General features: G+C 42.6%; 1 protein-coding gene across 3 annotated transcripts in view; it reads left to right on the top strand.

The window, feature by feature from the left end:
• clcn6 (chloride channel 6) overlaps positions 1–15,054 on the top strand; it is a 122,732-nt gene that overhangs the window by 79,401 nt on the left and 28,277 nt on the right. For all 3 annotated transcript variants that reach the window (XM_049581656.1, XM_049581657.1, XM_049581655.1), the window contains exon 18: positions 544–730. In XM_049581656.1, coding sequence (XP_049437613.1) covers positions 544–730 — 187 coding nt within the window. The remainder of the gene's footprint in view (positions 1–543; positions 731–15,054) is intronic.

Raw genomic sequence — 15,054 nt, forward strand, 5'->3', positions numbered from 1 at the left:
CTGTTAGTTGGTTTAAGTTTGAGCAGCTAGCATCAGGACTGTTGGAGTGTTAGGGACTTACACACTGAACAGAGATCAAGGTCAATTAAAGCTTCTCTCCTCTCTAAGAACTCCCTCAGGACTGTCTGTTCCTGCCAGTCCTCTCCCAGTGTCTCCATCCAAAAACAGCAGGTTACCGGGGGCAATGACTGTGCCCGTCATTTTCTTTTTACCAAGTCTGACCAACTAGCATATTTTTACTCACAATACAGGCAGACATGAGGCTACAATGATCAACATGATGTGACAGTAGAATCATGTTGAGACATTTTACAATGTGGGCCCATAAACAAGGAGATTGTAATACAAACTTACTTATTTGTGGATCATAGACAGGATGAATGTGGTGTTACTTTCAGGTAATTTAGGATAGGAAGGAAGGAGGATTAAGGGAATAGTTTTATTTCCAGTCTCTCAGTAGTTATTTCATTACAAAAAATACTCATCTTGGGTGAATTCTAACAGTGCACTTCCTGTGTTTCTGTTATCTGTGTGTTATCAAAGATTGACAGCCAGTGACATCATGGAGCCCAATTTGACCTATGTGTACCCCCACACCCGGGTCCAGTCTCTGGTCAGTATCCTGCGCACCACAGTTTACCATGCCTTCCCTGTGGTCACTGAAAACCGGCAGAATGAACGGGACTTCATGAAGGGCAACATCCTGGTCAGCAACAACATTCGCTTCAAGGTATGTCCTGTGCCATTTAACATTTTTAGTGGGTAAAGCCCAGCCTCATATCCAGAGGGAGTTGGATAAAGAGAGGAGGGGCTGAGTGTCCTGCCCCAGGACATTTTAGGAGTCAGGAATGACCTTGTGAATTTGAAACATTTCTCTGATGATGCTGCCAGTCTACCAGCAATTTATACTGTATGGCTAAAGCATGAAAATAAAACGTCTGCCTGTGTATGTTCTCAACTCAACTTTTTACTTATAAACTAAGCACAAAAAGTAAGGAAATTTGTGTTTGGTAGATTATTTCTTTGTTGTAACAATGCTTCTTGGCAATAAATCTTATACTACTGGAAAGTCTTTTTATTTCCCTTTTAACTATTGCCACATTTGTAAAGAACATGCATTTGTGGGATGAGCAGCAGAGCTGAGTATGTGGGTTGCGCCCATGAAAAACTTACCAGATCTTCTCTTCCAATGCCAAACAGCTTTTTTGCTGTTGCTATTGACTCTTGTTTTGAGCTTCTGTTACCCCCAGGTGCTGACAATCAGCACCTGTGAGCATGGGCCCTGCTACAGTGGTCAGCGGTGTCTGCTCCAAGAATTGGCATACCACGTTTGACTGATCTGGGCAACTTCAAGCTGGGGTTCTGCAAAACCAAGTTGCGGCATTATTTGGAGTGAGTCCTAGTACTATCTGAAGGCCAAGTTCCATGTAACGGGGGATGTCAGAGACAGGCCGCGAAGTGGGCCTCCCAAGAAGACCATTTCCTCATCCTGTCAGCACTTAGGAATGTAGGCAGTCTTCTTCAGATTTGCAGTCAAGTTTTGCAGACCGACGGCTCTCTGCCCAGACAATCCGGAACAGACTGCACGTGGTGTTCATGCTAGAGTGACCAACCGAACCACGTTGGCTGAGTTGTGACAAATGCTGGTTGAAGAATGGGATGCCATCCCACGGCAGTGTGTGACCAGGCTGGTGACCAGGATGAGGAGGAGGTGCCAGGCTGTTCCAATATGTCTTTTTTCTTCAGACTTTAATCATCCAATGCACCAAACAACACTAAACACGAGTCAACAGCAAAAGAAAGCTGTTTGGCATAGGCAGAGAAGATATGGCAAATTTTTCATGGGCGCAACCCAATTCAATTCAATTTCAATTCAATTTTATTTATAAAGCCCAATATCACAAATCACAATTTGCCTCACAGGGCTTTACAGCATACGACATCCCTCTGTCCTTAGGACCCTCACAGCTGATAAGGAAAAACTCCCCAAAAAACCCTTTAAAGGGGAAAAAACGGTAGAAACCTCAGGAAGATCAACTGAGGAGGGATCCCTCTTCCAGGATGGACAGACGTGCAGTAGATGTCGTACAGAACAGATCAACATAATAAATTAACAGTAATCCATATGACACAATGAGACAGAGAGAGACAGAGACAGAGACAGAGAGAGATGCAGGACAGACGGTAATGACAGTAGCTTACAACATTAATGAAAGTAATAATATTATAATTAATAATAATATATTAATATCTGATAATATACATGTGTGACAATAATCATATGTGTATAATAACAGTAGAAGTATGACTAATGATGACAGCAGCAGCAAGAGGCATCTGGCAGGACCACGGCAGCAGCACAACCACACACGTCACACTATCCAGGCACCGCTGCAATAAGAGTTAACCCAAGAGACAGTGGAGCTGGGGCTGGAACAAGGAGCCTGAGCCAGCCCTAACTATAAGCTTTATCAAAGAGGAAAGTCTTAAGTCTAGTCTTAAATGTGGAGACGGTGTCTGCCTCCCAGACCACAACAGGAAGATGATTCCACAGGAGAGGAGCCTGATAGCTGAAGGCTCTGGCTCCTGATCTACTTTTGGAGACTTTAGGGACCACGAGTAACCCTGCATTCTCCGAGCGCAGAGTTCTGGTGGGATAATATGGCACTATGAGCTCTCTAAGATATGATGGAGCGTGACCATTTAGAGCTTTATAAGTTAACAGTAGGATTTTAAATTCAATTCTGGATTTTACAGGGAGCCAGTGCAGAGAAGCTAAAACAGGAGAAATATGATCACGTTTCTTAGTTCCTGTTAGTACACGTGCTGCTGCATTCTGAATTAACTGGAGAGTTTTTAAGGACTTACTAGAGCTACCAGATAATAGAGAGTTACAGTAATCCAGCCTTGAGGTAACAAAAGCGTGGACCAATTTTTCTGCATCTTTTCGGGTCAGGATAGGCCTAATTTTCGCAATATTACGCAGATGAAAAAATGCAGTCCGTGAGGTTTGTTTTAAGTGAGAATTAAAAGACAAATCTTGATCAAATGTTACTCCAAGGTTTCTTACGGCAGTGGTAGAGGCCAGAGCAGTGCCATATAGAGAAACTGTGTCATCACATAAAGAGTCTCTGAGTTGTTTCAGGCCAAGATCAATAACTTCAGTTTTGTCTGAATTTAAAATCAGGAAATTGGTGCTCATCCAGGTTTTTATATCTTTAAGGAAATTATGAAGTTTAGTTAATTGATTACTTTCTTCTGGCTTCACAGATAAATACAACTGCGTGTCATCCGCATAACAATGGAAATTTACAGAGTGATTTCTAATGATGTTACCTAAAGGAAGCATATGTAGAGTAAAAAGGATTGGTCCGAGCACAGAACCTTGCGGAACTCCAAAACAAACATTAGTACATAAGGATGATTCATTATGAATATGAACAAACTGAAAACGATCAGATAAATAAGATTTAAACTAGCTTAGTGCGGAACCTTTAAGGCCAATTAAGTGTTCCAGTCTCTGTAGCAGAATTTGATGGTCAATTGTGTCAAACGCCGCACAAAGATCTAATAAAACAAGTACAGAGATAAGTCCTTTGTCCGAAGCAATCAGAAGGTCATTTGTAATTTTAACTAGTGCTGTCTCAGTGCTATGATGCACTCTAAATCCTGACTGAAATTCCTCAAATAAATTATTATCATGGAGAAAATCACACAGCTGGTCTGCGACTACTTTCTCAAGGATCTTTGAAAGAAAGGAAAGATGAGATATTGGTCTATAGTTGGCTAACACCTCTGGATCCAGGGTGGGCTTTTATAGGAGAGGTTTAATTACAGCTACCTTAAAGACTGTGGTACATAGCCTATTAATAAAGATATATTGATCATATCTAATATATGAGTGTTAACTAAAGGTAAGACTTTCTTAAGTAGCCTAGTTGGGATGGGGTCTAAGAGACACATTGATGATTTAGATGAAGAAATCACTGCGGCCAATTCTTGAAGAGAAATCAGGGAGAAGCAATCTAAATATATATTAGGTCTTACAGCTGTGTTTGAGCTTAGATAGGTACTATCTGAGGACAGGAGGTCATGAATTTTGCCTCTAATAGTTAGAATTTTGTCATTAAAAAAGCTCATAAAATCATTACTGCTGAGGGCTAAAGGAATACAAGGCTCAATAGAGTTTTGACTCTCAGTCAGCCTGGCTACAGTGCTGAAAAGAAACCTGGGGTTATTCTTGTTTTCTTCTATTAATGCTGAGTAATAGTTTGCTCTGGCATTGCGGAGGCCCCTCTTATAAGTTTTGAGACTGTCTGCCCAGACTAAACGATATTCTTCCAGTTTGGTTAATCGCCAGTTCCTTTCAAATTTTCGCGATATTTGTTTTAACTTACGGGTTTGAGAGTTATACCAAGGAGCAAACTTTCTTTGCTTTGTTAACTTCTTTTTAAGAGGAGCTACAGAGTTGAGTGTTGTTCGCAGCGAGCCTACAGCGCTATCGACAAGATGATCATTTCGGGAGAGGTTAAAGTTGGCATGGGAAACCTCTGTTACTGAAGGACTTGGTATTGAATTTAACAACGGAGTAATCATTTCCTTAAATTTTGCAACAGCACTATCTGATAAACATCTAGTATAGTAACTGGTGCTGAGTGGCGTGTAATCGAGAAAAAAGAAATCAAAAGTAATCAAATAATGATCCGATAGCAAGGGATTCTGTGGAAAGACTGTTAAGTTATCAATTTCAATTCCATACGTCAGAACTAGATCGAGGGTATGGTTAAAACAGTGAGTGGGTTCATGTACACCCTGACTGAAGCCAATGGAGTCTAATAATGAGATAAACATGGTAGCCAGGGAGACATTATCAACGTCGACATGAATGTTAAAATCGCCTACAATAATAACTTTATCTGATTTAAGAACTAAACTGGATAAAAACTCTGAGAATTCAGAAACAAATTCAGAATATGGGCCAGGAGCACGGTACACTATAACAAATAAAAGTGGCTGCGAGGTTTTCCAGGTCGGATGTAAAAGACTAAGAACGAGGCTTTCAAATGAATTATAATCTAGTTTAGGTGTAGGGTTGATTAACAGACTAGAGTTAAAAATAGCTGCAACTCCCCCTCCTTGGCCGCTGCCTCGAGAAATGTGGGTATTATTATGACTGGGAGGAGTGGATTCATTTAGACTAACATATTCATCTTGACACAGCCAGGTTTCAGTGAGACTGAGTAAATCAATATGATTATCTGAAATTAATTTGTTTACTAACACTGCTTTGGACGATAGAGACCTGATATTTAACAGTCCGCATTTAATTCTCTTGTTTTGTCTTTCTGTCACAGAAGAGGTTTTAATTTTTATGAGGTTGTTATGCACAACTCCTCTTTGTTTAATTTTAGATTTAGATAATTTAGGTGGTTGGGGGACAGACACCGTTTGTATAAAACTATGAAAACTATGGGTGGGTAATTGCTCAGAGAAGCGTATAGGACTGCGACTCTGAGTGCTGATCTCAACTCTGGGTTGTCAGGGATTTGAATTGCTAATAAAATTTGCCAGGTTCCTAGAAATGAGAGCAGCTCCATCCAAAGTGGGATGAATGCTGTCTCTCCTAATAAGACCAGGTTTTTCCCACAAAGTTTGCCAATTATTAACGAAACCCACATTGTTTGCTGCATACCACCTGGACAGCCAGCGATTAAATGATGACATGCGGCTAAACATGTCATCAGTGGTCAGATTTGGGAGGGGTCCAGAGAAAACTACGGAGTCCGACATTGTTTTTGCATATTCACACACCGAGGCAATATTAATTTTAGTGACCTCCGATTGGCATAACCGGGTGTCATTGTCGCCGACATGAATAACAATCGTACTGAATCTACGTTTAGCTTTAGCCAGCAGATTTAAATTTGATTCAGTGTTGCCCGCTCTGGCCCCAGGGATACATTTGACTATGGCCGCTGGTGTTGCTAACTTCACGTTCCTCAGAATAGAGCTGCCAATGATAAGAGTGATCAGAGACTCAGCAGGCGTGTCGCTGAGTGGGGAAAAGCGGCTGGAAACGTGAACAGGCTGGTGGTGAGCCATGGGCTTCAGCTTGGAGCTGTGCCTCTGGCGAACAGTTACCCAACCTCCCGGCTGAACGGGTGTTACCAGAGGACCGCTAGCTGAGGCTATGCTATGTGGCTCCGTACCGGCTACAGGAGACTGGCTAACTACCGCAGCTACTGAATGGTTTTCCATGGTGCGGAGCCGCGCTTCTAATTCACTAAGCCTCGCCTCCAATGCAGCAAATAAGCTACACTTGGTACAGTTACCACTGTTGCTAAAGGAGGCAGAGGCATAGCTAAACATTTGGCACGCCGAGCAAGAAAGAGCAGAGGGAGAAGCCATCGCTAACTGTAAAACTAATGTAGCTACCAAGGCTAGAAAACGTGCAAACAACAGCTAAGAGATTAGCAGGGAAGTCGTAAAAAGAAGGAGAGCTGTAAGTGCTTAAACAGAACTAGTGTCGGTTAAGACTTGAAGTAGATGTTAATGGAACTGAAGTGAGAAAGCAGAAAGTAGGCTAGTAGAATTCACTAGAGCAGTACAGAGACGCTGTCACAGAAACACTGGAAATGACAACTCGCTTACCGCAATATGTCAGCACGTCAGACCAATTCAATTTACAGTTTTAATCATACATAGATGTTCAAACTTTCCAATTTTCTCAATAACCCTTGAGCTTTGACATGATGAAGGCCATGTGACATGGTTAAAAGCAATTAATAATTCATTACCTTTGTCTTCTAAGAGGAATGGGTAGAGTAAGAAAGTCCTCAGCTAGAGTCACATCTATACCACTTTAAGGCATCTTCTGCCTGTCTCTTGAGCTCTGAGACATCATCCTCATCACCTTCCTTCTGCAGAGAGCAAGGTTTGTATCTCTGGCTGAAATGGTGCAGCACCAGCCTCTGTGCACAGCAAGCCCTAGCCAATGTTGCCGCCATTTCAGGTGTACTGTGTCCATGGTCCACTGCTTTCTCCCGGTGCTCATCCCCAAGGGTTGCCTCGTGAACCAGAATGTCCGCTGCATTGCACAGCCTCAGTGGTCCTTCCCTAAGAACTGAGCTACAGTCTCCTAAGATGCAAACTTTCCTCCCAGGAATGGCTTCTTCCAGCACTTCACTTGGTAGAATGACACGCCCACTCTCCAGAGATACAGGCTCACCAGCTTTCAACCTCCCATAAAGCGGCCCTGGTTTCAGGCCTGGTTCCTTCAGGATTTCAGTCTTCAGTCTTCCAGGTTGATCATGCTCCTCAACGCAAAAACCAAAGGGGAGGATGTGGTGGAACAACCTGAAGGCCTTCACCACAAACGTCTTATCCTCAAAGAGGGGGTAACAGTCACTTGAGACATCCACCCATGTTTACCAGCTCTGCTGCTCGTCCCACAAATGCATGTTCCTTACAAATGTGGCACAATTTAAAAGGGAATTAAACAGGCTTTCCAACAATATAAAATTTATTTCTAAGAAGCATTGTTGCAACAAAGAAATATTCTACCAAACACAAATTTCCTTACTTTTTGTGCTCAGTTTAGATATAATATAAACAGTAGGGGTAAATGAGGGCCAAACCGATGGTTACAACTTTAAAATCAAGACTGTAATGTTACTTCACATTAAAAAATCAGATTAGAAATATAGGTATTTAATTTACTCATAAAAATACAGAGAGCTCTAATATCTAGACACAGTGGCCTCTAGTTTCCCGGCGTGGCGCAGGGTGGCAAACCCCGCGCAGAGCTAGTTTCGAGCAGCGCAACCTGAGGCGCACTCAGTTTGGTAGTTTGGCAGACCGAGGTGCGCTGAGATGGGTGTGGTGGCGCAGCAGGGGGAGGTGTCGACAGATCCAGCTTGGCGCAGTGACAGTTTCATGCCAAAAAGCTTCGCCAAAGGTGCGTTTCAAGCTCGCCAGCTGAAACCAGGTCTACTGTCAGTGCAGGTGGAGTGTAGCCAGTGCAGTGGAAGTTTGGCTGACCGGCGGACAGTGCACACACATAACCAAAACCTCACAGGCAGGTTTCCAGAATGTCAGGCACATTAACAATGTAATAAATACCCACATAAAGCACTATTCAGTGTAACTATCTGCAATCAGCACATAAATGTATCTCTATATTGACTGTCCCGTCACATCTGATATCAGATCAAAGGGGATTGGCACCATTTGGCACGTTTGGCACGCGCAAGGAACCCAACCTGATTTAATTAACACAGCTGCAAACTAATGAGTTCACATCCCTCTCAGCCAATCACGAACAGCCACAGCATCAGATAGGGAGTGTATATTCATCTTAGAAAATTCAAAAGAAAAAAAAGAGTGAGACTTCGAGAGAGAAAGAGAGAGCGTGCACATACGACAGAAATGCAACATTGATTTACAATTGTGGTGACTTCTCCCAGGCTACCTTTGCATCATCAGCCTGTGGAAGTCTGCTCCCAGTTCCATTTATTCAGACACTGCGAGCTTGGACCTCTCAGACCAAAACATCAATTTCCTCCTGGGAGACGTTTGGCCGTCTGACACTGCTGCTTTCTTCTGCCATGGCGAATTGAGTAAACTCTCATTACGCCTTCGCACGGCACATTTAAGGGTGAGGAGAGGGGCTCATTTGATTGGTGTGATGTGAGTCGGCTGTGTAAAACCCACTCCACACCTTCTCTCCTCCCTCTTTCCGACTTGTGCAGGTAGGAGGGACGGAGGTGGGAAAGAGGAGTAGCTGCGCCAGTGCGCATGGTGTGCCAAACTTGCAAAATCCACCTGGCCACACCCAGTTGGCAAAGCGCAGGTGTGCTGTACCTCCGCGTCGCCCGGTCTGCGAAACTAGAGGCCAATGAGTTCCACAGTTTAGGGGCATAAAACCAGAAAGCACTCTAAACAGAACATCTGTGGGGCACGTGACATTTAAAAGTCAAGCAGTGGAGGACCTTAGTGATCTAGCTTCAACATAAAATGATATTCTGATGTATGGAGGAGCAAGGTCATTTAAAGCTTTATTAACAAGTAAAATAACTTCAAAATCAATTCTAAAAGATACAGGTAGCCAGTAGGGCTGGGTGATATGGACAAAAAAATAATAATATCTTGGTGTTTTCAGGCTGGATGGCGATACAAGATATATATCACGGTATTTTCTACTAGGTGGGCTACATGTTCAGTTGCAAACTGATCCACGGCTTAAGTCCCGTTATTTTTGCTGCATATATTTTTCCACAGCAGGGCAGGTAAAAGAAGTTTACCTGTTGGAGGTGAGCTGTTTGTTTGCAGCTTCTTATCTAACATCTCCCTGTGGCTGTTTCTGATTTCACTTTCCTTCCTGTAGTATTATTAAACTTGTGTTCATTCAAGAAAAGCTGCCAATAAAGTTTTGCTAATTCGGTGATAAACATATTTTAATTCCAGTAGTCTTAAAAATAAAAGTCCTCTGTTATTTTATGTAAAAACTTTGATTATGAAGCAGCAAAATAAGGAACAGGACGCAGGAGAGAAACTAAACTCCAGACCACCAGTGGCGGCTCCTGCCAAATTTCTCGGGGCAATTGTTGTGATAATGGCTGAGGTGACCCGTTCAATGGGTAAATTTGAATTAATTTGGCTCTGCAATGACTGAACAATCCACTGTGGTAATCAACAGACTAATTTTCATTAGTTTGCCCACACAAATACCTGAATGTAAACAGAGACCTGTTTTACCATTATTCAAATAAAACTGAGTAAGGTATTCACTGAGTCATTGTCAGTCTTAATCAGAAAACATTTTATTATAGCTAAGTGGAAATTAATTTTGTGTTCTGATTAAAGAAATAAATGAAGGCATACCCTGCAACTTAATATAATGCACATCACATAGTATCACTGCTCTTTGACCTGACCTGAACATTTTTTGTTGTTGTTTTTCAGTTTCAGTTATATATTAGGGGGACATTTTGGGCATTGTATATGGTGACTACTGCCCTGTCAGCATGCATAATTAGGCTACAGTTGTCTGGGTATGCAAAGGTGAAGTGGCTGGTGTTATCATACAAAGTTTGATGGAGTGTCAACTGGACAATATGGAGATATTGCATCTTGAAAGCCAGACTACAAATGTGGATAGACAGGGAGAAACACACGCAAGCCTAAGATGTGCTAAGATATGATATTCCTCACTATATGAAGTGACTGATAACAAGGTCTGTATAATGGATTGTAAAGAAATTCGTCAGGTTTTCATTTTGTAGACAATTGATCTGTATGTATAGCGTGATGGGATGACAGCACAATGATGTGTGTGGTATCACATGAAAGCTCTGCTCCTGCGCTTTCATGTGATATGCGTGGCATTTCTGTGCGACCCTGCATTCACAAGTAATCCATCCAAGAGTAATGTGCAGGGGTCGAAGTTCTCCGGCACAGCGCCGGATTTCCAGCGTGGCAAAGTTTCTGTCCGGCACGCGCAGAAGTGCTCTGCAGTGCGAGCATTTCACTCGCATTTGCCCCTAAAAATATATATATATATATATATATATATATGTGCGAACTGGGAAAATGATTTAGGAGCACAGTGTGCGAGTAAACACAACCTACTGTTTACCGTAATCAGCATCAGACGTTTATTCATCGATTACCGATCGAATAAATGTATTTTAAAACTCGCTCCTTTGGCTCTGATACAGCCGTCTCCCTCCCTGCATGCAGTCCCCACTGCACTGGGCTTTGTAACAATGTCCCGCCTACAGCCCCCTCTGATTGGTTACACGGCACAGTGATAGCCAATCAACACTGACGCCTGTGCATGCTTTTGAATCATGTCACATTGAGACACACAGCACAGAGGCTCCGGTAAGCCAGCGGTAATTTTGAAGGTAAGGTAACAGAAACCAGACAGAAACGAAAGTTGCAATAAAAATCCTCTATGCTGAAGTTTTAAAGTCACCACCACAACATTATATGATCCATTTCAATGATGACATGCTTGCCCAGAGGCGAAATTTCGACGTAACCGCCTGTTTAATTCACATCAAGCGCAATATAATTTTGCAAACAGCCTAAATGATTTAGCTTCTAAAAATAAATAGCACCAAGGCAAAAAAGACATGTAGGAGCTATAAGTCAAAAAGTCTGGTAACCACTGAAAGTTTAATCTTTATAAACTCATTATGCTATAAAAGTTTAATCTGAAAAGTAACTACTAAAACTATAATTTTTTTGTTCGTTTTGATAAGAAACACGTTCCTTTGCAACACATACGTTTCTATTTCTTCATTTTGTGACTGCAACACCAAGTCCTCCGCTCCGGAAAAGATTTCAGATTTCAGGCACACAAATCTTCCATGCTTCACATTTCAGGCACAAAATTTTTTCTTGCTTTAACCCTTGAATGTGTGTGCAAAGCTGTATGAAAGCTCTGTTATACATAATTTTAGTGTAACTTTATCATTTTTTTTCATTGTGAAAACATTGGACTACCGACAGTGTCCGACAAAGCTGCAGTTCCGCTGTTTCATGTGATATGAGAGGCTTCTCACTAACGCAGGGTTCCCGCAGATCCTTAAAAAGGCATTGAATTGGGGCGTCAGTGGCTTAGTGGTAGAGCAGGCACCCCATGTACAAGGCTGTTGCCACAGCGGCTCGGGTTCGAGTCCAGCCTGTGGCCCTTTGCTGCATGTCATCCCCCCTCTCTCTCTCCCCCTTTCACACTTAACTGGCCTGTCCATTAAAGGCAAGAAATACCCCCCCCCCCCCCCCCCAAAAAAAAGGCATTGAATTCATTAATCTAAAAATAAGGCCTTAATTGGCATTAAAATATCTTACATCAATCTTTCAAAAGTCTTAAAAATGTTAACACATGGTAAGTAGGATTTTATGATTGTAAATAGTCTCAAATCTAAAAATAATAGGTAACTTTTTTTTTTTTTTTTTTTTTTTAAAAATAATTTGCCAAATAGCGGTAACGTCACGCAATCACAAGAGTGGAACCTACAAAACAGTGATGTGTTTGCGGCCGTGACTCTCAGAGCAGATGCACGTCATTCATGTAGCAGTCGGACCACATGGGAAAGTGTAAATTTAATGAAAATTGTCTGTCCAACAAAGATTTTTCTGGATGGCTGAAAGGCAGTGGAGTCCACACACAGCACAGCGCGAAGCACAAAGCCTCAAAATCAAGCTGTCAACAAACTGTTCTACTCTCATCTCTATTGTGCCTCCACTCTCATCTCCAATATCAACAATCTCTGGACAGTGTTCGGGTGCATGCCTGCGCTAAAAGTAGAGGTACTGTGGTGTCTGAACACCTTGACAAAACACCAGTCACACTAGGGCTGTCAAAAGCACCATGAAATTGAGTTCGAATATTTTCGAATTAATTATTATTTTTATTTATTTATTTATTGTTTTATTTTTTTTTATTTTTTTTTTACAAAAACACAAAAAATAAGATGCTTATTGCTGACGCAATATGAACGTGACACTCGGATGAAAACACCTGTTCTGACCTCACTGTAGTGCCAGGTATGACCAACTTCTGCCTCGCTATCTGAGCAATGTTTCGATACTTCAGTGCGTAGTTTTCCACCACAAGAGTGGATCCTGGTCGGCTCGTAGTGGTGTCTAATTCTGGTAACGTTTCATCTCTTCTTCAAAAAGGGTAGGCAGGGAGGCAGCAGGTGCACGACTCTCCCTGTATGTCTCCCCGAACAGGTCACACATTGTGGACAGCGCAGTGGGTGGTGTTGGCGCAGTGGGCTCCTCCATCTGCGCCTTTCCCTCCGTCACTGTGTCCCTCTCTGGCCCAGCTCGTGTGCGAGCCATCTCAGCCCGAACGGGATTCGCCGTGATATACAACATTACTGATAGTATTAATTAATTATTAAAGATATTCGAATTATCAAATTTAGGTTCGAACTTATAAAAAATATATATATTTGAATATATTTCAAACTTCGAATTTTTTTTTTGACAACGCTAAATCACACAAATCAAATGAGGGAGTTTTTTCATTTGTGTTGATTGTGTCATTGGTCTTAAATTTCATTTCAAGTGGCATTAAAAAAGTCTTTAAATGTCTTAAATTTAACTAGCCTTAAGCTGTAGGAACCCTGTAACGGTCGCGGAGAAAATCCATAGAGAGGAACGAACAGGTGTGAATTTGGGCACACTATGTGTCATTCCTTTTTAACCTTTGAAAAAGCCTCTTGGATCAGCTGGAAACACAAGTTGATCTTGAATGTGACCGCTGCACAGTCCATGTCGGAATAATCGGAAAAATGAGTTTCCGACTGTAAAGCAATATTTCAGTGGAAACGGTTGACGACATTTTTTAAACATTTTGAGTGATATCTTCTTTGTAATGTCCATGATAGAGTTGGGCGATCTTGTCCATATCCTATCGTCCATCGCCATCTATCGCCATCTAGTGAAATCGCCGATGAACGATGTCATCGCCGGGGGGGGGTTCATTGCGCGTCACCGCTGAAACGTTCACTTATAGCCTCTGTTTGGCGTTTCAGCAGCTTTATAAAACTCTTGAACATGTAATGGCTCCTTAATTAACATGTTGACTTTACATAGACGGCATATCTTTTCAATTTCTCCTGACATTGTGTTGTTTGGTTTGTTCACCACTCCGCGACATGCGCGTTAAGGCCCGAACATACTTGGGCGGAACATACGCGGAACGGATTCCGCGGAGGTCCGGGCGGACTCAAAGCGGACGTCCGCAAGCCCTGTGCGCGCAAAGCTCAGATTTTACAACCGCGCGGACTCCGCTCCGCGCACCAGTGACTGCTCGGCATGTATTTTTCACATCGCGGGGATTTTTCGTGGACATTTTTACAGGAAACTACAATGCGGAAGTCAGCGCTCGACTATGAAAGCCCGAATGACTGCGGACATTCCTCGCGGAGTCCGCTCCGCTTATAGTACACCCGAGTATGCTTGTGTGGAGCGGGCGGAGGCGTTGATCCCCCCCCACCCTCCGCTCTCTCACTAAGCAGCCTCCTTCTGTCTCCTCTCACTCAGCCTCGTTCAGCCTCGATCTTGTCAGCATGCTCCACACACACGCTGTCTGCCAATGGGCGATCAGATCGCCCATTGGCACAACCCTAGTCCATGATGTCTCCACATTACCACCTAAACGCTCATGAACACACAATGAAGTAAGAACGACTTCTCAACATGGGAAATCGGACCATCCGAGGAGCACATGAATGATACTTGGTGGTTTACGTATGAGACAGGGAGACACCACCGCTACCTGCTTGACTGCGGGCGGCCCAGCTTTTGAACCTACTTCAGATAAGGAAGAAGTGCGCTGCTCGGCATGGCACTGCCGACTAAACTGATAACAGAAACACAAATCGGCGCAGCATGGCTTGACAGTACGTGGCTAAAAGTTACCGAGGAAAAGGCCCACAGTATTGTACGTGTGCTACTGCGGTAACTTCATTCATCCCACAGATTGATGTAGCGTAGCTTGGCAACATAAAGACCGATGTTGCACTGTAAACTAATGAACAGACAGATTCAACAGAGGAGCAGCTCTGTGTCTCTCTGGGTGATAATGGAGAAACTGTGAGTGAGTGAGGGGGCAGAGCTGTGAGGAGAGAGGAGAGGTGCACACTATCTAATCTATATCGTGCTTGAAAATAAATCAATATATTGTAAAAAAAAAAAATCGATATACCACCCAGCCCTAGTAGCCAGTGTAGTGATTTCAGCAATGATGTAATGTGATTTATTTTTCTTGTTTTAGTCGAAATTTTGGCTGCAGCATTGGACTAGCTGTAGTTTTCTTACTGTCTTTTTGGGTAATTTGGATGGATTTGGATTGTTTTTGGTGGAACAGGTAGCAGCAGCAGCACTAAAATAGTCACAAAAATGCAGGATTTATCTAAATGGGCTGATTTTTTACAGCTCATCTCCTAGAATCAGCTTCCAATCATTGTTGTCACATCGTGAGTGACAGGTGTCGTGACACGCCCCCTTGATTTACTGTCCAGTTGGGCTAAA

The sequence above is a fragment of the Epinephelus fuscoguttatus genome, linkage group LG7 (genome assembly GCF_011397635.1).
Source record: "Epinephelus fuscoguttatus linkage group LG7, E.fuscoguttatus.final_Chr_v1".
Classification (NCBI taxonomy): domain Eukaryota; kingdom Metazoa; phylum Chordata; class Actinopteri; order Perciformes; family Serranidae; genus Epinephelus; species Epinephelus fuscoguttatus.